The sequence below is a fragment of the Camellia sinensis genome, chromosome 5 (assembly GCF_055761805.1).
Source record: "Camellia sinensis isolate YWXY chromosome 5, ASM5576180v1, whole genome shotgun sequence".
Lineage (NCBI taxonomy): Eukaryota > Viridiplantae > Streptophyta > Magnoliopsida > Ericales > Theaceae > Camellia > Camellia sinensis.
Window position 1 is genome coordinate 212739453 of NC_138965.1, and position 23313 is coordinate 212762765.

Genomic DNA, 23313 nt, shown 5'->3' on the forward strand with positions numbered 1-23313 from the left:
AAACAATGATATTGATGACAATAGTGAGTTTTGGTGGAATGAATTTGAGTTTTGGAGCGAGGAAGAAGATGAAGAGAAAATAATTGAAATTTGAGAAAGAATATAAAAAAAAACTTAAATATGAATAATACGTATAAGTGATTAGGGTGTGTAATGGCCAAAAAAAATATATATATATATTTTAGGGTTTAATGTATATTATCCTTATTAGTAAATTTACATTAATATATGATAAAAAGTAAAATTTTAAAATTTTAATTGGACATATTAAATTATTTTTTAAGTGCAAATAGAATCACCGCTGTTATAAGAGTTAATGTTGGCCCAAATCAGCCCAAAAAAACAATATTCATCTGCATCCATAAACTAAGTTAACGAGATTTCTGTTTTTAATAAATCACTTCAAAACTTTGAATTTAGACCTTATTCAACAGGCTGGCAAGCGCATGAACTTAGTCAATTAAATTGAGATTTAAGTCAATATTTTAGATTTTATTTATTTTTATGTTTTTGGTCGAACTTAAGGTCAGGTTGATAGAATGCCCTTTCACGGGGCAACAACCATGATCTAGCACACTCTAAGTTGAGCCTCAATTCCATCCCCATTCGAGTTGGACCAGATCACCCGAAAAATATACTTGGGTTGGATAAATGCCAGCGGGCTTTAAGCCTTCGGGCCCAGCCCGAATGATGAAACCAATCTCACGTTTCATTGGTCAGAAAACGTCACTCCGAGTAGTAACATGTGCGCTGTGCAGTACCGGAACCCAGCCACATACTTTGCCTTCCAACGTGCGGCAAAACAAATCGAACGGTCCAAAAACACCTTGGCATATAAAAAGTCGAAAAATGCTTGGGAGCACTAAGTGCTCCCACTAATTAGGTGGCAGTGGGTTCCGCCATTAATGATGTGATGTTTTGGTCTTGGAGTTGTATTTTTTTTTTATTTTTTTTACTTTTTTAATACATTAGTGCTATTAGTGGTGATGTTTTTAGTAAGATGAATCATTGTTGTAAAAAGTCACACACAAACAACACCACCACAGAAAGAAGGGGGAAGAGAGAGAGAGAGAGAGAGAGAGTTGTTGTTTGTTTGGTTGCTAAGAAAAGAATCGAAGAAAGCGAGAGAAAACAAAGACAATAATGATGATGCAGCTGAGAAAACTTTGCGCACACAATTCATATACTCGTCAATGAAATGGATGGATTGAAAATCAACACCACCTTCCTCTTCTTCGACCCACCACCACCACAACCATGACCACCCCCTTTAAACCCCTTCTCTTCATTACTCTTTCTCTCTCCTCTCTCTGTCATGGACTCCGCGACCTCTCGCCCCGCCATCGTCATCGACAACGGCACAGGGTAATATGCACACTAACTGTTCGACGTAATTCCCCAATGAAAATTTTCCCCTAATTTTCACTAATTCTCGCTATTTGAATTGAATTGCAGGTATACTAAAATGGGTTTTGCTGGAAATGTTGAGCCGTGTTTTACACTCCCCACAGTCGTCGCTATCAACGAATCGTTCGTAAACCAACCTCGAAGTTCCGGGAAAGGAAGCAATTGGCTAGCCCAGCATAGCGCTGGTGTAATGGCCGATCTCGATTTCTATATAGGAGATGAGGCTTTGTCTAGATCTCGATCTAATAATACTTATACTCTTACGAATCCAATTAGGAATGGTCAGGTCGATAATTGGGATGCCATGGAACGATTTTGGCAGCAGTGTATATTCAATTACTTGCGGTGTGATCCAGAAGATCATTACTTTCTGTTGACTGAGAGCCCGCTTACTCCGCCGGAGAGTCGCGAGTACACCGGTGAAATTATGTTTGAGACTTTCAATGTTCCGGGGCTTTATATTGCGGTGCAGCCGGTGCTTGCTCTTGCAGCTGGGTACACTACATCTAAGGTTGGTTTTTGAATTATACAGAATTATATTCTAATGTTTTTTGAATAATTGAATATATAAGTTTTACAGGAATACCCAAATGGGGGTTAAGATGAACAATCTTTTTGTGGGCATATAAAGAGTTCAACAAGTTTTAAATTTGTGCTGTTTTTATTTTACTAGATAGTAATATCCATATGGCAATAGTCTTAACGTGCACTTTTTTACTTAGTGTGAGATGACAGGGGTTGTAGTGGATGTTGGAGATGGGGCTACTCATGTTGTACCTGTTGCAGATGGTTATGTTATTGGAAGCAGCATTAAGTCAATTCCCATTGCCGGGAAAGATGTTACTCTCTTCATCCAGCAGCTTATGCGGGTATATTGTCTTTAATTTTTTACTCATGTTAAGTTTGTTAAACTAGGAGCACAGAAGCAAACACTATGGCATATTGTTATGGACCATGTTACTGAAATGGTGACCATTTGTCAAAAGAGAATATACATGCAGTTTTTCCTTAAGAGGCAGTTTTGCCATGTCTTCCTTCCACTTCACTCTTGAATCTCTATCTATACTCTTTGAATTGATATGTTTGTGGTACTCTCTCACTTGCTCGTTTCGAGCATGGATGCTATGCCATTCTGCATCATGTGTTGTGAATTGAGGTCTGTGTATGCAGATAGTGTTGAGTATAATACATCATTACTGTCGGTGCTATCTCCCGTCTTTTTCTCATTCACTCTCTAGTTGAAATAACATACAAAATCTCATGCTTTTGTGAATTTTTGTGTCACTTTTTGTGGCCGACATGCAAACTCCTAATTATTGAAGTTTGTCAATTAAGACTAGATATTGATTTTTTTGTACTTATTTGAATCTGAAACTATCATATATAGAATCAAGTTAATAGATAGTATTATCAAAGGTTTTGATTTTGACGTTGTTTCTTGTAGGAAAGAGGAGAGCATGTTCCGCCTGAAGATTCCTTTGAAGTAGCTCGAAAAGTGAAGGAAACATATTGCTACACTAGTTCCGATATTGTCAAGGTAGTCATTTACTATCTTAATTACTCTGGAAAATTATTAGTCAACAAATTCATGCTCTGTGCTGAGCATGAGTATGTTGAAAATATTTTGTTTTCAGAATTTTATATTCATATGAATCTGAAATATTTAATCCAGCATTATTCTAATGATAAGTCTTTTTTCTTCTATGATTTTAGGAGTTCAATAAGTATGACAGAGAACCAGCTAAATACATCAAGCAATATAAAGGAATCAAACCAAGGACAGGGGCACCATACTCATGTGATATCGGCTATGAACGATTTCTTGGTCCTGAGGTTTGTTCCTATTTTCTTTTCAATTTTTGCTTCTTTTGAACATCACAATTTATGTTAGTGGAATGATGACTCCAACACATCTCCGAATCTGATAAACATATTTTGGTTTGATTATGGTTTTATTCTTGTTTTATTTTTGGAGATGGTTTTTTATTATTTTTTTATTTTTATGTAAAAAAAAAAAAAAAAAAAAACTGTAATTTCATTTATTGGTAGCCTAGTTTAACTGAGAAGTGAAAATACATTCCACATGATTGTCATGACTTTGCTTGTTCATTTACCTTCTGATTGAAAGATCTTGCCATCCTCAGGGGTACTTCAGTTATAGCGGGCAGTCCCTCTTCTTGATTATTTATGAGCAAACAAAGATATGCTGGAGGGTCACTTCTCACTTTTTCAGATATGCCACTCAGTTTATGTGTGACCAAAACTAACTTGTTGACCATGTCTCTCAGTTTTTCATTGTTCAGGGATTGTTATGGTTATTATATTTGTTGGCTCTGATAGTATTTGGTGTTGGTTGATTAAACTTGGTCAAAGACAGACAACCTATGTTATATGAAAATAATGTGCATGACAAATCAAGGCTATGATAAAAATCAAAATTTGTTGAAGTTTAAAATGAGTAACTGTGCATGTGAGGCCTAACTTGTAGAAATGTTATAGAGAGCACTGATACTGTGCATGTGAGGCCTAACTTGTAGAAATGTTATTGAGTACACTGACACTGATTCCCGTACCACATATAGACACAAAACAACCAATATAACCTAAAGATTGAAAACCCTATAAGGTTTTCTTAACTATCACAACTTAAGTTGATCACAGTTGGTTTAGAAAAATGTTGTTTATTGCATTTACTTGGTATTCTAGTGTCTTGTATGTGGACATGTTAGAGAATTCAATTTAATCTGGTGGAGTGGATGGGATGGGATGGGAGTAATTAACTTATTCCGATCTTATTTTTAATGTGTTGTATTATATGTTATACTGTAGTGAATGGATCTCTCTCTCCTGTATGATACCCTTCTTGTTCTGATGATTAGTCTGACTTGTTATGCAGGTTTTCTTTAGTCCTGAGATTTACAGCAGCGACTTTAGCACCCCTTTACCAGCTGTAATAGACAAGTGTATTCAGTCTGCACCAATTGACACAAGAAGGGCATTGTATAAGGTGAAGTAGATTGGTTGAGGAGCAAGATACAATTTTTCTAAAAGGTGTTAAGAGAGATAGTGTGAGTGAACGATGTGAGACAAAAGATAAGAGACTAACTTATGGTTCTCTCCCTCATCCGATTATATTTATATTACAATACAAAAATACCCATATCTAGAAAATGACACATAATGTAAAATTCCCTGTCAAGTTGGTGCATAGATATCTCTGATTCCTAACTTGCACACAATTGGATGAAAAACCTTACTACGTAGCCCTTTAGTTAACATATCAACTAATTGAATATCAAATCCCACCAAAGGCATACAGATTAAACCCTTGCTCAACTTCTCCTTAATGAAGTGTTTATCAACTTTGATATATTTTGTCCTATGATGTTGCATTGGATTGGCAGTTTAATTGTTAATACAGCTTCATAGGATTAACATCAAATAGCCCCAAATCCTTCAGGAACACTTGAAGCGACATAAGCTCACAAATGCTATTTTAAATCACAATATTGACACCTCAATATATGTTGAGTCTGAACTGAATTTTTGGACCTAGCTTGAGCACAGTCCCAGACTCACATTGCAGTATGAGGTTATATATTCACATGCTATTTCGCATGAGATTTCTTTTATGTCTGAATTTAGACAGGTTTTAGCAATGGATTTATATTTGTATTTTCCACTTCTGATCACTTATTTGTTTTGATACTTATCTCAGAATGTAGTGTTGTCTGGGGGATCCACAATGTTCAAAGACTTCCACCGAAGGTTGCAACGAGATCTAAAGAAGATTGTGGATGCTCGTGTTCTTGCATCTGATGCTCGGCTTGGTGGAGAAATAAAAGTAAGCATTTCAAATTTGTAAGGGTATTTCTATAAAAATAAACCTTTTGGTCAAAATTAATAACATGAAAGGGCTGACTGTTGAATTCTTTCTGCCACCAGGCACAACCGGTGGAGGTCAATGTAGTCAGCCATCCCATCCAGAGGTATGCGGTCTGGTTTGGAGGCTCTGTCCTTGCATCAACATCAGAATTTTTTTCGGTATGTTTTTATCTTTTCAATTTGAACACATGTTTCACCATTGTTTAGTGTTTTCCTGGACATTTGGGACATTTAGGTCTCATGGTCATTATAAACCCTTTGATGTTCACTGTGGAGTGATCCCATTCAGGAAGGATGCAATTATGTCCCTCCATTCCTGTGTGTTTGCATGTTCTAATTGTTATTTTTAGCATAGGAGTTTATCTGCAAAATTAGGCTTAGATTTAGATGTCTGGCGAGAGTCACGTGCTCTTTGTACTACTACTTCAATGTGGTTCGAAGAAGTTTTTGAAATATAAAGTATATTTTCAATTCTAGTGTGGCCCTTGCATTCTTTGAATTCAAGAAGATTAGGCATACCTTGTTAATTGGGAATTTGCTAGCTAGATTCTGCTTGATTTTGTTAGTTATTTCTTTCACTTGATGACAGAATGAAAAGAGGAGATTGTGGTTTCATTTTTTCTTTTCCCCCCCTCTTTTCTGGTGAAGTTGATGCTGAATATTTCAGCATTGGTTGATATATTTTTACATACCTCATATTTTTAATGGCATAGAACTAAATGCCTATATTTCCTTATCGGAAATTTCCAATTTGGATTACTAGCATTAATTTCAGTTCATCATTAAAATGATGAAACGAAAAGATTCTAAATAAAAGTTTCATGCCAAAATGATTTCAACACATTGACTGCACTAAATGACTAACATCCGAAAGTTGTTGCATGTGGATTTGTTTTCCATTTGGATTTATTGTAGAACAAGTACCTCAATAAAATGAAATTGAGAGATGGCAATGTTTCACAGCAATGAAAGGCTGAAAACTTGGTAATGGAGACTGTTACTACCCATGTCCGAATCTATGCCCATGTTGTGATTAGTGTTTATTTGGGATTGTTGTCATGTTTATGAATGCTTATTTATGGGCTAATCTTGTTGGATGACAATATTTGTGCTCCGTGCACAGGCTTGCCATACGAAAGCAGAGTATGAAGAATATGGAGCAAGCATTTGCCGTACAAATCCTGTTTTCAAGGGGATGTATTGATGTGATGAGAGACCTATTTCAGAGGATGTTGTAAAGGCATTTCATGATTGTAATGCTTAATCAAATGCCTCATCTTTCCCGCCTCTAACACGCTCCACGGTTTCATTTCCGACATCCAATCCGATCTTCGCTTGACGTTCCTGTGTAATTACGGATTTAGCCCCTGGGAGGCGGTGTACAATAGATGTCCAGTCTCAACTGTAAGAGAAATGAGTCTCTTGTAATTCTTTCATTATGAAACAAGAAGTCTTTGTTGGATTAGATAAAAAGAGTCATCATTTAGTCGAAGGCTGATAAGAATTTTGCAGTTTTTGTTGGGAGCCATTATTCCCCAATAGGACAGACAGACATTTTCTTGGTTAGGTTGTTCGATTCATTTTGGATTGGAGTTGGGAGGAATATAGAGTTGCCATAATGATTTAGTAGTTTGATTTATATGTATTTGATCTTAACTTTTCATCCATGTATGTACATTTCCATTTCACATATTCTTGAACTGTTTTGGAAATTCTTATCTAGTAGTGGTGAACAATCTCTTCAGCAGCAGCTTATGAACTGTTGAACAATATTGTGAAGATTAGATAGAGTGAGTATTCTTTTGAATTTTTGTAGACTCCATTCTAGGATTGCATTGAGATTTTTTTTTTTTTTTTTTGAATGAGCATTCTAGCTTGATCGTTTGAAGGGAGAAATTATATTTTAGGTCTGATCTATAGGACAAGTGGTGTGTCCACGTTCTACCTTGTACCTTATTTTTCAATGTAGATGGTCAAGTGCCCCGGATTGGGTGGATATTGAGCCACATGGTAGGTTAAACCTACTAGATAATTTCTCGAAGCAGCACTGCTTGTATCATCTCTTGAAATGAAACAGGTAGATTAGTTTGTTTTTAATTCTTGTGTGGAAGAGAGTAGATGTGGTTCAATGTGGAAGAGGAGATGAGGTTCGTTGATTATGTGTTTTTGTTTTCTTCATTTTTTGCTTCTCATGTTTTTAGAAACAAAAATAATGAAAAGTTTTAAAATATTCATCATTTTTATTTTTGTGCAAAAATAGATCTCAAATTTTTTTGAAAATTGTAACAAATATATATATATATATATATATATATTTTTTTTAAATGCAAGCATAAAATTAAAAAAAAATAAAAAACATTTAGAGATGAAAATTACATGTATAGAGACAATGTATAGAGCAAGACTTTTTTCACAACTTTCATTTGCCTCCACAACTGTGATTGGCTCTCCTTGTAATTAAGGCCAAGTTTGGCAACATCAAAGTAATCCATCTTTTTATCTTTTTTTCATCACATCACCTCTCTATTTTTCTGCACATCTTTTCGTAAAAAGACAAAAAGTGCACTTATTTAGGTCATCCCAAACAGCCCCTAACTAACTATATTAATGAGCCAAATTATTGAAGATCTATCTCAAGTATGGTATTGTATGGTTTTATTATGTAAAAACTCAATTACTTTTTTAAAACTCATACTCTTCTTCATAAATGATTTATAAATTTTCTCTTTACTTCTAATAAACTATTTAGAATATAAAATTTAGAAAAATTGTGAACCATATAAACTTTACTTTATTTGCCAATTACAAATAGTGAGCTTTTTAACACATCTCTCCTTTCGATTATATGTTTTATGCTTTTATCGAGATCATAATCCTACAACAATTGCTTTACAACTTAGATTTGGATTACAACATGTGAGTCTACATTTAAGTAAAAAATAAGAAATTGGGTTATATGTAAACTTCATATGAAGGTAACTATTTAGGATTGTTTTAGGTATAACTTATAAGTTGTATTTTTTTGCTTATTACAAAAAAAATGTACAAAAAATAAAAAGATGGTATAATCCAAATAAACTAATAAACGAATAAACTGACTTTTTTAAAATAAGCCTCCTTTATTTGATCAACATTTTGTAACATCAATCACATATTATTAAGTGGTGACAAAATTCAGTACTGAAGTAGGTGGTGTTAACGATATAATTTAATTTTTATAATCAAACCCTTTCTCCTTGTTGCTCCTTGGCACAAAAATCCCAATTTGAAACAAAACTAGTGGGGAGTAAAGGCAGAAATCTTTGTTTCAAATTTTTTTAATATTATGTTTCGAATCACTCACAGTTACTTTAATTATCTTATGATTTCTAAATGAAAAATATTATTAAATTTTTTATATGGGATTGGACTGTGTCTAGTCCGTAATTGAATTGGACCGTCTAGTCTAGTCTAGCCTAGTGGATTCACTTTTTGGTCCTGCTTTGATAATTTAAATTGTTCACATTTTAGGATTTGTCAAGTACATCATCTTTACAAAAATCAAGTCGATCGAATAACGGAAATTATGTGTTCGGATCAATTTTGTATGAATCGTTTATTTTTTCATACAAAATTGATCTAAACACATAATTGTTGTTATTCGATCGACTTAATTTTTTATAAGACTAATGTACTCGACGAATCCTAAAATATAAATTAGGAGTGGATGCGGGTTGGTTGTGGCCATTGAACCTCTGATCCGCCAGATTGGCGGATTGGAGAAAATCAATTCGCATCCGTCTGCCAAGCCGGCGGATATAGATTGAGCAGATTGGCAGATTGACGGATTGATACGAATCAGTTTGGCGATTTAAAATTTTATAAATTTTCAACATAATTCACTTATGCACTTTCTCAAAAAAAAAAAAAAAAAAGTATTACAGTCAATGACTTGAAAAAGTATTACAAGCACTATATGTTTCATCCATATAAATAAAGTTTGAAACTTTAGAATATTACAAACACTGCATGTCTCATCCACCTATTACAATCACAGTTGCCTCATTCACCTAAAGTATTACAATATATGGTTCTTAAAATATAAAACAATTTAAACTACCAAAACCATGAACAGATCAGTAGTAGAAATTGCATGCATTTGTATTGTTACATCTATATATTTAATAGAATATTTAAATTCTTTTTCAATTGAAAATACAAATAGAATATCCAAATAAATTGAAAACACAAAATCTTACAAATTACTAGGAGTGCTCGCAGTTTAACGGTTCGTTGCGGCCAAATAAACATCAAATCTGCCATCTGTCCAAAACTTGACAGATTGAAAAAAATTAATTTACAACTGTTCGCTCATCATCACGCATCCGTTCAAAATGTGATGGATCGGTTTGGTTCAGTCGGTTTGGATGAATCGATATATCCGCTGCTCATTCCTAATATAAATGATTTAAATCATCGAAATATGATCTAAAAGTAAGCCCACAAAGCTTGACACTTGGAGGATTGGAGATGCCCTAACCTTTTTATATATATATATATTTACCGTTTATTAGCAACAATTGTTAGTAATGGATTAATTGTAAATAGGTCTTAGAAAATACAGTAAAAACAGTGTTTATAATAGGATTATTTATATATATCAAGATTATCACACAATTTAGGGTTGGTTTGGGGTGTCATAAAAAAATGTACTTTTTGTCTTTTTACGAAAAGATGTGCAAAAAAGTAGAGAGATGATGTGATAGAAAAAAGATAAAAAGATGAATTATATAGTTCATGCCAAACCAACCTTTAATTATTGTAAATGTTTTAAGTCAGTGAAACAGAAGAATTCAAAAACAGAAATCATGAAGTGAATTGTAAATTAGTAAAGAAAAATAAAAAAAATAAAAAAATAGAGGTTCAAGTGGAGTTTGGCATTAGTAAAATCACAATTTACATGAATAAACTGCACACTTAGGCCAAGTTTGGGAAGACTAAGTGTACTTTTTGACTTTTTATGAAATATAGATTGGATTTGGGTTGGGTTTGAAGTGATGTGGTAGAGATGTGATGTGACTTAAATAAGATGATGTAACTTAAATAGGATAGTAACTTTTTGACTTTTTGAATTTTTTTGAGGATGCCAAACTTGACCTTACTATTATGGTACTTTATAGTAATTTGCAATTCCCCAATGTTTTTGGTCATTAGGATCAATAAAAGGATTGATTAAATTTGACTACACAGGCATGATTATTTAATGGTATTTATTTTCATTTTCATTTTTTTGCTTATATATGTTTGGAAAAATTATATATACTTCCCTTTAAGTTTGGCTAAATTACAGATATCCTTGAAGTTTTGGAAATTACATCCCGTCCCTTAGGGTTTGTATTTTCATAACAATTTACTCCCTGAGATTTAAATTTCATAACAAATTATCCCCTAATTTGTTATGCAAAAATAGCATTCAGGAAGAAATTTGTAATTTTTCAAACCTTAAGGGGTATTTGTAATTTAATCAAACCTCGAGGGGTATATGTAATTTGCCCTATATGTTATAGCTTTACAATTAGATATACGATCGTGGAAAGAATTGAAGAAGACTCTACAACCCAGTAGGATACGAGAGAGAGAGAGGGAGGGAGGGAGGGAGGGAGGTGGGAGAGGGAAAGCCTACCTGCATATTTGTCCGACTTGGGCAGCTCAAAGCCTAAGACAAAAAAAGAAGAAGAGTAAGCGAGGCTCTAAACCCATATTCAAATCTATTTTCTTACTCTCTTCAGTCAATTTCAATTTATGGTCGATTCATGTATTTGGTAAGAACGCATTAGACTTCGATTTGGTCATATTGTTATAGTTGATTTTGGGTCATTATTACCTCGATTTGTTCTTTTGTTGAGTTATTCTTTGGTTTTCACATTTTATATGCAATATCTGATGTTATACACTAGTGGGCGTTTGTGATTTATTAGTATTTTGTGAAATTGCTTTGTGGGTATTGAATATTTGCCTTTTTTGGGTAGTCTTGTGATGTGGGTATGTGATAATTTATCATGATTGCTAAAATTTTGTAATGTCAACTGAGGAGATTTATTGTTTTTATCAGAAGGGTGTATTGAAATGCATGGTTTTGTTGATGATTTGTAGAAAGATTTCAACAATAATGTTGGTATTTGATCTCTTTTTATTTTGAAAGTAGATCTCTGTAGTTCTCTTGTTTTAGGATCCTTTAGACTTCACTGTTAATGTGCTTGTGTGTATATATATATATTGTTTTTTCTAGTTTTGTTATGGGAAATTTAGCTATAAATCCCCTTTACCTTCCTTTCATTGTTAAAAGGACTACGAAAAAAATTATATTTTTTAAACCGCCTCATAATTATAAAGTCTTGCATAAAGGACAAAATTTATTATTTAAATATTTTATTAGACTATTATACCCTCAACTAAATTTTCTCACCTTCTCCACCCACTCTCTCCCCACCTTCTCTGCTCTTTAACGAGCTCTCTGTTATGATTCTCAACATTCTTCGAACTTCTCCTACGCCGATTCAGTTTTCCGATCACTCTCCGGCGGTTCATACGCCGCCGCCGCCGATGTCTTCCTCAAGGCGGTGGAACATGATCGAAGCCTCAACCAAGCAAACGCACAAACAAATTCTCTCTTTTCCTTCTCTCTTCCATTCCTAGGGTTTGGATTGGATTCGTTCGGAGCTCTCGTGATTTCAACCAAAACTGTGAATATACCTAAATCACTCTCAGTTGCAGAGAATTTTCTTTGAATGGCGCATAGGTCTCGCAGTGGAAGAGATCGTCGGAGATGATCGGAGAAAGCTTCGACGACGTCGACGTATCGCCATCCAATTCTCATGAAGTTCATGTTCTTGTCGTTGATGATAGTCTCGTCGATCAAAAATTCGAATTGTGAAAGAGTATAGAGACGAATCGCGCTACTGTTCAAAATTTTCATATTTGAACACAGTTCTTTAGATTTTTCATATATATACGTGTGTGTGTGTGTGTGTGTGTGTGTGTGTGTGTGTGTGTGTGTGAGGGAGAGATTTTTCATTTGGATAGTGTTGTTAAGTTCTTAAATTGATCTATTGATGAGTTGTTACTATGTTCTCTCAACTTTTTGTTGTAAAATTATTTTTGATTTTGATAAATTTTTGTGTCGTGAGTGAGCAATATGGATTGTGTATATGTAATAGATAATAGAGAAGCCAAAGAGGTGATACGAAAGAGGTAAGTAACTGTGAAGAAACAGAAGAACAGTGGTTGTGAATGATCTAATTTCATTTGATAGAACCAGAGTAAAATATTGCTCTGTTTTTTTCATTTGACAGAACCAGAGTAAAATTTTACTTTTATACAGAGTAAAATTTTACTTTTAGCTTCAGAGTCTCGCAGTTTACTTGTTTTTCAGAGTAAAATTTTACTTTTATACAGAGTAAAATTTTACTTTTAGTTTCAGAGTGTAAAATTTTACTCTTATTCAGAGTAAAATTTTACTTTTATACATAGTAAAATTTTACTTTAGTTTCAGAGTATAATATTTTACTCTTATTCAGAGTAAAATTTTACTTTTATATAGAGTAAAATTTTACTTTTAGTTTCAAAGTGTAAAATTTTACTCTTATTCAGAGTAAAATTTTACTTTTATACAGAGTAAAATTTTACTTTAGTTTCAGAGTGTAACCTTTTACTCTTATTCAGAGTAAAATTTTACTTTCATACAGAGTAAAATTTTACTCTGAAATACATAGTGAAGATGGCTTAATAGGAGAGCTGATAGATATGAGGGTAATATAGTAAAAGAAACAAGTTTTAAAATATCAGGGGGTTTTGAAAGTACTTATATAATTCTTGTCATCTTAAAAGACAAATTAGATAGTGAGGGAGCTATCACCAAATCCCCCTTTTGTTATTCATCAAGTCCTCAATGACTATACATTTCCTTTTGTTGTGCTATTTCAATTCCCATCATTGAGGCCTCGTTTGGAAACAGGTTAATTTAGTAACTTTTTGGCTATTTGGCTAAAATATGAGCTAAAAAAAACTAGTATGTTTGGGATGATTTTTTGACTTTTTACGAAAAGATGTGCAAAAAGTATAAAGAAAAGAAAATCTTTGACTTTTTGGTATGGATTGTTGGCTTTTTGGCTAATTTAGTAACTTTTTGGCTTTTTGGCTAAAAAGGAGGGTTCCCAAACGAGGCCTGAACATTGATTAAGTGCCATGAGGCTTGAGAGTGGTCTCTCCCTCTATATTCTGTATTACTATTTGTGTTTACCCAGTCTAATGTCAGGTGCTCTCTCTATCTGTGTGTGTGTGCATGCGCGCTTTTCCAATTGATGTCAAGTAGGAGACAACTTTAACAATCATTCTCCTGTTTTCAATAGGTGGAGAAATAATAGGTACTTTGATTAATATTCAGTTAGTGTAAATGGATCCAATGGCTGACCAGCAATTAGATTATGGAGATGAGGAATATGCAGGGGCTCAAAAGATGCAGTATCAGGGAGGTGGAGCTATTTCTGCCCTTGCAGATGATGAGATGATAGGAGAAGATGATGAGTATGATGATCTCTATAACGATGTTAATGTTGGAGAAGGTTTCTTGCAGCTGCAACGTTCTGAGGCACCAATGCCAGCTTCTGGTGTGCTTAACGGGGGATTCCGAGCACAGAAAAGTAGTCTTCCTGAACCTAAAGCTGAAGCGGCAGGGTCACAACAGCTAAGTGTCCATGGAGTTGCATCTGAAGGAAAGTATTCTAATTTTGGGATCCATTTTTCTGAGCCAAAGGAAGAGTTGACAGCTGATAAGGGACAAGTGGCAGCTACTGATATTGCTCAAATGATAAGGGTTCAGGGGATGACTCATGACGCTCCAGCAGGGAATTCAGGGTTTCAAGTATCAACTCCTATGCCTCACAAAATAAGCGTTGATTCTTCTGAAATGTCGGTAAAAGTTGCCGCCGAGTCTGCTCCGCCTCTGAACACTGGCACAAGCGGCCCTAGGGGTGGTCCTCCACAGATTCCAGCTAATCAGATGAGTATGAATGTAAATGTGAACCGCCCAATAGTTAATGAAAATCAGATTCGGCCAGCTTTAGAGAACGGTGGAACCATGCTCTTTGTTGGAGAACTACATTGGTGGACAACCGATGCCGAGCTTGAGAGTGTGCTATCTCAATATGGGAGGGTCAAGGAGATCAAGTTTTTTGACGAGAGAGCTAGTGGAAAATCCAAAGGTTATTGTCAAGTTGAATTTTATGATTCAGCTGCCGCAGCTGCATGCAAAGATGGAATGAATGGTCACAATTTTAATGGGCGTGCTTGTGCAGTCGCCTTTGCTTCTCCACAAACTATAAGGCAGATGGCTTCTTCTTATACGAACAAAAACCAAGTCCAGCCCCAGTCTCAGTCACAAGGAAGGAGGCCCATGAATGATGGTTTGGGGAGAGGTGGTGGGATGAATCAATCGAGTGGAGATGTTGGGAGGAATTATGGAAATGGAAGAGGTGGGTGGGGACGAGGAGGGCAGGGAATACTCAATAGAGGTCCCGGGGGTGGATCAATGAGGGGACGAGGAGGGGCTATGGGACCAAAGAACATGGTTGGAAGCGCTTCTGGGGTTGGAAGTGGTGCCAGTGGAGGAGCATATGGGCAAGGCCCTGGAGGCCCGGCTTTTGGTGGTCCGCTTGGTGGTTTGATGCATCCTCAGGGTATGATGGGTGCTGGATTTGATCCAATGTATATGGGTAGAGGAGCAGGCTATGGAGGCTTTTCGGGTCCTCCTTTCCCCGGGATGCTTCCTTCATTTCCAGCTGTTAATACAATGGGACTTGCTGGAGTGGCTCCTCATGTCAACCCTGCTTTCTTTGGCAGAGGAATGGCGACTAATGGAATGGGCATGATGGGGCCCGTTGGGTTTGATGGACATCATGCGGGGATGTGGGGTGATATGAGCATGGGTGGAGGGGGAGGGGAAGAGCAAGGCCGAAGGACAAGAGAGTCGAGTTATGGTGGTGATGATGGTGCTTCTGAATATGGATACGGAGAGGCAAACCAGGAAAAAGGAGTAAGGTCAAATGCTGCTTCAAGGGAGAAAGAGCGGGGATCGGACCGTGATTGGTCAGGAAACTCCGAGAAAAGGCATCGCAATGAGAGGGAGATGGAAAGGGACAGGTCTGACAGAAATCACAGGTACAGGGAGGAGAAGGATGGTTACCGGGACAATCGTCAAAGAGAACATGATGGAGGCTATGAGGATGACTGGGATAGAGGACAGTCTTCTTCAAGATCTCGGAGCAGGTCCAAAGTGATGCCGGAAGAGGATAATAGGCGATCAAGGGATGTGGATTATGGGAAGCGGAGACGCCTTCCATCGGAGTGACACAATGAAACATTTATTATTCGTAGAGGAGTCCTTTGAGACCTTGCTCATCATCTATCTTCTTGCTTTCTGTTGGCCCCACATACAGAGTGTGGCTTCGTGACTGAAAAAGTAAGTACTGCTCATGGGTAGGAGGAAAAATAGATTTTCCTCTTTGCTTTTGTTCTACTGCCTACAAAACTTAATTGATGCAATACTTGCTCTAAATTACGTAATAGCTTTTAAGTAGGTTACCATTGTTGACTCTTCTTTTTGGGGTTGGACTCTTAATACCCTGTTACTGGCTATCCCATCGGTTTTATATTTGTCTTAATCTTCTTCTAATGACTTTTACTTCTTGCGGCATGACCTTGAGATACTTGAAACCTTTTATTATTCTATATGATAGTGTGAGTTGGTTGTCTTTGTATTTTCTTTTTTTTACCGTTTTGCTTCAGTAAACCTTTAACTACTGCTAGATGGATAAAACTGTATTACTCTGTCAAGATTAGATAGATTGTTCCTTCGGGGTCTGACTGTAAAATTCTATTAGTTTTGGTATTTGGGTTTGACTAAAATGGAGGAAAATTCACCTTTTACAGCATCTGGTGACTTTGTCGTGAGTCATGACTGTTGTGTTTTTTTTATTCTCCACTTCAAAAGTTACACAGTGAATTACTCGATAATTGAAGAATGCATGATGATGCTTATTGATTTCACTCCCTTTTCTTTTGAACTTTCAAGAATTCAAGTTTTCATGTGCTTTATGATTTTTCTAGTTTTTGTCTGCAGTGGGATGGGTCTTCTAAGACTTAATGTCTCTGTGTAGATGTTTGTATATAGATCTATCTGTAGTTGTGCATTAAGCTTGCAAATTTAGTGTATGGTACTTTCTTGTCTTGCTCTTGATTGTAAATATATGACAAGACTTACTATTCGATACTTGTTCAAGGGTGGCTTGTTACTCTTGGAATCAGTCACATTTTTTTGTTAAAACATGCTTAATGTGGCAGTTTTGTGTGCAGAAAGGTAAAATGTGACAGTGTTGTTTAGGGCAGTTAGATGCACCATTGAATGATGTGAACATATAGAGAGAAATGTATTCCCTGTGATATTAATAGTTAAGTGCTTTTGGTGTTATTTGTTTATTTATTTACTTCCTGGGGTCTGTCTATTTGACAAAGAAGCTAAGTATTTTGTACTTTTATTGCCTCTCATGACTAAATAGTGAGATATATGCATATTACATCCCTATCTTGGGCATTTTAGCTTCATATTTTATGTTAAATAACATAAAGGCACCAACTTCAATTTTCAAAGTTAACCAGGATGTGTCAAGTTGATATATCATGTTTTCATATTCTGTCTCCCGGAAGTTATATGTGCATAGTGCATTTTTATTAAAGGATTGAATTCGAAATATGAACCCTTTTGGGTTTGACAATGTCAAGTGGCTGTTCTGTTGAAAACGAAATGCGATGTTTTTTAAAATTCCTTCCATGATAACCATTAGTAATATAGATTATGGCGTGTCATATTGGGCAGTCTTTCTCAGTGTGTTTTCACTTTTGACATGGGGATTTTTTTATCATCATATTCAGGGACCAAGTTGGCAACTTTCTGTTTTTTTGATTGAATCAGCCTATGTTGGTTACCTCAAGGAAGAAGGGTTAAATTGGATGCTTTCCTCTGAAAACCACGTGGTCTGCTAGTATGCAAAGAAGCCTTAAAACATTTTGCCTATCATTTCGTTTCCTCAAAAAATTGTTAACTGATTTTGTCTTTGTCATTGACAACATGTAATTGGCTCGTCTCCATTTATTACTTGTGTCTCATTGTTGTATTTGTAAAAATGTTGTATGAATTTTGAGGCCCATGCTTGTAACTGATATTGTTGATTATTTTCATTAGGAGAGTTAGGTTTAGCTATTTGTACATTGTAACATGAGGTCATGGTCTCAGTTGTAAGTGGTTGTTGTAGATTGCTTCTTTACTTTAATTGGGCCAAAAGGGGAAGAGTTGTGGTCATTTGCAGTTGTTTTCCTTCTGATGAAGGAATGCCTTGTAATTAATATTTTTAGTGTTTTTTCCTCCCCTTGCGAGCAGTGTGTTTTTTGTATATCTGTTATTGGAGGAGATTTCATTGTACGGATCATGTGATTCAGTTTGATTTAATAGGAAAATGAAATGTAGTTCTTTTTTTTTTTTTTTAAATGTATATTCAACATTTTGGTGTTTGGTCTTCCTTTTGTTGGGAATGAGGAATGACATCATTCTTGATGGAGGTACAGACGTTTCTGCTATCTGCTTCAGTGTGTCTAGCTAATGCTTGAGAAGGTAGTTCCTAATCATTGGATAACAAGTGAACTGGTTTGCATCTTATCTGGTCCGCTTGAAACTCTTGCTGACCTCAATAGGGCAATGCTTTTTTTATTTTTATATTTATTGTCTGTACTTCGCATTTATCCTGAAGGGTGGCTTTCCCAACGGTAGGGCTTTCAATTAGCATCCGTGGTGGCTCGGGCTCGATTCATGGAAACATCCTCTCCAGAAATGGGGATAAACCTCTGCACATCGGGTATGCATTTCTTCTTCTTCTATTTGTTTTGTTTTATTTTTGGTTTTCTGGATTTGTTTGTCTAACTTTCTGTGGGGCAATCTGCATACTGTTTCCATTCTTGAGCACACTTGGAAGCATTTTTCCTATGCTATTTCTCAGCCATTCTCTTTAACAATATACACATTTGAAGCGTTTGTCTTTTGTTAATATTGTTATGCTCATTAACAATCCAATTAGTATGGTAGTAATAGTTAATTGGCAGAAATGTTCAAAACCATTTATTAGTTCTCATTTTTCTATTGAAAACCCCGATGCTGTGACTTGACTTGTGTACGAGGATGACAGATTTTCGATGCTAATATGGCACATTTCCCCCCTTATATACTTTGTTTTGTATAAATTATTTTTAATTTTCACTTTCTTAGGAAATAAGAAGAGTCATAGGTTGGCATGTATTAATTGGTCTAGTTATGTGCCTCTTGTTTAACCTTTGGTGTATCTAACTCTTCATTAACATATGATCTGTAGAGATGCTTCTTTATATGCGTGGGACAGTAATCCGTATATGACAATGGTGTCAAAAACATTCTTGTGTCCTGATTCTGAAACACTTTGAACATTCACAGATGACACAGACCCTTTAAAAACTTGATAATTCTTCATTGTTTTGCTCTCCTGTTGCTTGAGCTCATTGTATGTCTCTCTGTAAATTTTGGCTAATGATAGTTGTTTCGTGTCTATCCATTTCCTATGCAACAATGCAGTAACTCAGAAAAAAAACATCCCAAAAAAATGTTTATAAGTTGAAATGCATGGATTAAATTCATCAGGTTAAATCTATATTATATATTCAAATTTTGTTTACTTTTTTAGATATTTTTTTTTCTAAGTACATAACATTGTTGTTTTTTATATCAATGTTTGGTTATTCTTAGGAAAGTTTAAGAGGTAATTTATATTGTTTAATAATATTATGGTCACCTTATCACTACTAGTTTTTTGAGCAATCTAACTTCCTCTAACAAATTAAGACAACCTCCTAATGAATAAAATGGTAAGATCATAATAACATCTATGTTTTCTCTTCATTTTTCCTTGTCCATCCATGACCTAGGCTTTCTTATTCTCTACTTGTAAGTTGTAGAAATGATACTTCTCTCTAATTTTAGAACTCTAAATAGAGCTCTAATGACTTAGCAATGTAAGAAAAAAAAAAAAAAAAAAAAACAACAAAAAAAATGCTTTAGAGCTCTAATAGTTTTAATGGAAGGTGGGTCCCACTCTGATGTGATGTTTTGATCTTGTTTGTTTTTATTTTTATTTTTGATTTTTCACCTCACTAGAGCTCAATTAGAGTTTTAGTTTTAGAGGGATGAATCATAACCCCAAGACAAGACACAAACATTACATTGTTGTAGGACCCACAAACCATTAGAGCTCTCAATTTTTTTTCTTGTAAGTGTTAATAAATGCGTTAAGAACCTTTGGAGTGTAAATCCTAGAGTGACTCCTAAGGCTGAGATTAAGTCTCACCAAAACGTCGTTTTGGTAAGTAATTTGAAAAAATAAAAAAATTCTCAGATCTATTTCTTCATTCCTGTGACTGTGAAGCAACATTAGAGAGACAAAGAGAGAAAGAGAAGGGTTGAGAGAAAGAGAGAAGATGAGGATCCACATCTCTGCCCTGGCCTTGGCCTTGACACGCTACTGCTGCTACACCTTTGTCGACACCTTACCCGCTATACTCCAAAATGTTATTAGGTCTTTGATAACCACTGGTCATTCCGCCATTATAGAACTCTGCAACATTCAAAATCAAACTAAGGAGCTAAACAAACCTAGCACAAACCTATTTGGGTACCATTTTGTTTTTTATTTTCTCCAATTCAGAGTTCAAATTCAACTTCCAAACGCGAACTTTTCACAATAATTTCCAAACCCTGTTCTTGAAACTTTGTAAATAATAATTATATTAGGAATAATCACGAAGAAGAAGAAGAAGAAGAAGAAGAAGAAGAAGAAGAAGAAGACGATTGCTGTTGTATATATATAATGGGTGTGTGTCTCCTCTCTCTTTCATTCTGTTTGTTGTGTATATGTAATAGGTGTTGTGTTTATGTAATGGGTGTGTGTGTCTCCTCTCTTCTTCTCTCTCTTTTGCTCTGTTTTCTATATGTAATGGGTGTTGTAGATCTGAATTTTTTTTTTTCCTTCTTCAAATTACTCACCAAAACAACGTTATTTTGGTGATGTTTAATCTAAGCCCTTAGATGGATCACTCTAAGATTTGCACTCTTGAGGATCTTTGCGCGTAATAAATGTCTCCATTTACAAGGCATCATTATGAGAAATGATTTATGAAAATCATTTTAAAATTGTGACTGAGTGATTGACAAAACTTAACATCAACCGGCACTTTAAAATGATTTTCATGATTTTTTGTTTTCATTCAGAGTACATAGCATTGGTGTTCTATTTAGCTTGCCCGAGTGCACAGTGACTGAGGTTGAACAATGGGGCTCTACTACGGAGTAATTTTTTAGGAATTTTTGATGAAAAATCCCTTCTATGGAGGCTTTTTTGTGTGAAGCCTACAGAATAAAATAATAGTTTCAAAAGTCCCTCAAATAAAAAAATATGATGAAAAGGCTGAAATGTCCTTCCGTATAATCTAAAACCCTTGCTGAACCATTTCTCTTCTTTTCTATCTTTACATTATTGGTATCCTCTCTCTTCCCTTTATTTTCTCTCTTTCTAAACCCTAAACCCTTTTGTTCTCCATTTTCGATCCATATCACAAAATCGAAATCTTGAAATCATCCATTGAAATCCATCACCATCTTAGATTTGATGCCTATGAACTCATGTTTGAGATCAATAATTTCATATCTGAGAAAAATTGACCTCATATATGTCAAAAAAATGATAAATTGATATATTACAATAAAAAATCGAGAGTTTTTTATTTGTTTGTTCATAGATCTAAAGTAAAATTCGACTATAATTCATTTGTCTAGTATGTACTCTGTTTTCGCAACAGTAAAATTTTACTTTGGTTAATGAAAAATAAAGTTTATTCTCTTATGCATAGACAAACATTCAACAACAGTAAAATTTTACTTTAAGATTTAAAGTAAATTTTACTCTAAAATATAGTAAAATTTACAAGAAAACAAATCAGAAACTGCATAGACAAACATTCAACAACACAGTAAAATGTTACTTTCAATTTAGAGTAAATTTTACTCTGAAGATTCAGAGTAAATTTTACTAGAAAACAAATTAGAAACTGCATAGACAAACATTCAACAATACAGTAAAATTTTACTTTCAATTCAGAGTAAATTTTACTCTAAAATACAGTAAAATTTTATTCTGAAATGAAGTAAAATTTTACTTGCATGTTAAGAAAACAGAACAGATAACACCAGAGTAAAATTTTACTCTCATTTTATAAAACAAAAACAGAGCACAAATCAGAGTAAAATTTTACTTTCATTATGTCAAACAAAAATAGAGCACACACCTGATTGAACTCGGCAAATCAACAAAAATAAATAAAAAATAACAACAGATTTATACAGCTTTGTAACATAATCTCTCATTTGATTGAGCGTGTTGATTTTAGATGGCGAGATCGTGTATTATTGACCAAGGGTAAGATCGTCGGCGGTGAGATCTTCAGACTTTGAGATCGTCTTTATGGATTTTGCAGATCATCTTCACTTCGCAGATCGTCTTCAAAATCGGTGTATGCATGAGCTGAGATTGTTCAAATATATGATATATATATATATATATATATATATATATATATATATATATGAGGGCAATATGGTCAAAAAAAATAAAAATAAATTATAAAATGTCTTTATTGAGCTGGGCTTCTCTTACTCAGGTGCTTTTTGAAGGAGAATTCATTGAGTTGTCCTTTATCTTAATAAAAGGCCCAAAAAAGGAGATTTCACCAAAAATCCCAATTTTTTAAGGTCTCATATTCAATTTTTTCAGGTCTCATATTCAATTTTTTCACAGAATATAAAAGCACGTTGAGCTTAACCCATGCATGTAGTTTGCGAGAATTTTGCAAGAATTGCACTTATTCAGTTTTCGTTTGGCAAGTGCGTTGGGTTTAGATTGAGATTAAAAAAATAAAAAAAGATAAAATAAGTTAATAAGATAAAATATCACATCAAAATTATAACAAAAAATAAAAAGATTCTTTCAAAACAGAACTAATTTAGTCAGGCAAAATTAGCAAAAATAAAATAAAAAAAAATCAAAAATCAAAAATCAAAAATCAAAAATCAAAAAGAGCAATGCTAGGGAGCTTGAATTTGAGCTCCCCGAATCCCTCTAATTCCAAAATGTTGCCGTTTTGTATTTTTGTATTTTTTTTTTTCAGAAGCAGAAATCAGAAGGAAGAGGAAGAAGGAGAAGAAGAGGAGGAGGAGGAAGGAGGAAGGAGGAGAAGGAGGAGGACTGGAGGGGGCCCTAATCACAGGGAGAGGAGGAGGCGGAGGCGGAGACGGCGGTCGGAGCTGGAGCTGCTGCTGCGACGAGCGGGCGGCGAGGCGACGATGGCGGGCGGCGAGGCTCGCAGCCTTCTTCTTCCTTCTTCTGCTGCGACGACTCCCCACTTCTTCTCTCTTTCTCTCCCTCTCCCTCTCCCTCTCCCTCTCCCTCTTCCCCCTGCGTGAAAATGGAGGAAAAAAAAGAGAAAAAAAAGAAAAAACCTAATGCCCAAAACGACGTCGTTTTGGGCATTAGAGGGATTCGGGGGGAGGGGAGGGAAAGTCTCGAGCTACCAAACATTATTCAATCAAAAAATCATACTATAAATGTTCTTACCAAACCAACCTAAAGTTTAAGATTTTGTGCTAGAGGGCAAAATGAGCCAGCTCAAGTTGTCCATCATCATAAAATAAGAGTCATGTTATATATAAATAACTTTCTTTTTTTTTTTTAATAAAATTTTCTAGTCATAAGATATAAAGCTTTCATTTGGGATGTGAGGTGATTTTTTGACTTTCTAATTTTTTGATTATTTTAATCTGGGATTAGAAAGTTTTGTTTGAAATAAACTTTTTAATTTTTT

General features: G+C 35.0%; 2 protein-coding genes across 6 annotated transcripts; both read left to right on the forward strand.

Moving 5' to 3' along the window:
- Positions 1–1003: 1003 nt before the first annotated feature.
- Positions 1004–7004, forward strand: LOC114262279 (actin-related protein 3). Of its 2 annotated transcripts, XM_028202636.2 has the most exons (9): positions 1004–1365; positions 1456–1918; positions 2130–2276; positions 2852–2944; positions 3121–3240; positions 4304–4414; positions 5126–5251; positions 5353–5451; positions 6416–7004. In XM_028202636.2, exons 1-9 carry the CDS (start codon positions 1316–1318, stop codon positions 6494–6496), a joined length of 1290 nt encoding a protein of 429 aa, XP_028058437.1. In that variant the 5' UTR covers positions 1004–1315; the 3' UTR covers positions 6497–7004. The 2 variants fall into 2 exon arrangements, with proteins under 2 accessions (XP_028058437.1, XP_028058438.1); XM_028202637.2 differs by lacking the exon at positions 4304–4414.
- A 3822-nt stretch (positions 7005–10826) lies between these two features.
- LOC114262280 (uncharacterized) lies at positions 10827–17863 on the forward strand. Of its 4 annotated transcripts, none has more exons than XR_003629314.2 (3): positions 10827–11093; positions 13680–15787; positions 17257–17863. XR_003629314.2 is itself a non-coding variant. In XM_028202638.2 (2 exons), the coding sequence occupies exon 2, from the start codon at positions 13724–13726 to the stop codon at positions 15674–15676; it is 1953 nt and encodes a 650-aa protein (XP_028058439.2). In that variant the 5' UTR covers positions 10851–11009; positions 13680–13723; the 3' UTR covers positions 15677–16085. The 4 variants fall into 4 exon arrangements, 1 of the variants encoding a protein (XP_028058439.2); XR_003629313.2 differs by having other exon boundaries at positions 10857–11009; XR_003629315.2 differs by having other exon boundaries at positions 10875–11009; positions 13715–15787.
- Positions 17864–23313: the final 5450 nt, after the last annotated feature.

What these genes read in the sequence shown, in the direction of transcription:
- LOC114262279 (XM_028202636.2), top strand. Translation starts at nt 1,316, where the DNA reads ATGGACTCCGCGACCTCTCGCCCCGCCATCGTCATCGACAACGGCACA. An exon ending in CTGGGTACACTACATCTAAG is followed by an intron (nt 1,919 to 2,129) that starts GTTGGTTTTTGA and finishes TTTTTTACTTAG; the next exon opens with TGTGAGATGACAGGGGTTGT. An exon ending in TCATCCAGCAGCTTATGCGG is followed by an intron (nt 2,277 to 2,851) that starts GTATATTGTCTT and finishes TGTTTCTTGTAG; the next exon opens with GAAAGAGGAGAGCATGTTCC.
- LOC114262280 (XM_028202638.2), top strand. Translation starts at nt 13,724, where the DNA reads ATGGATCCAATGGCTGACCAGCAATTAGATTATGGAGATGAGGAATAT.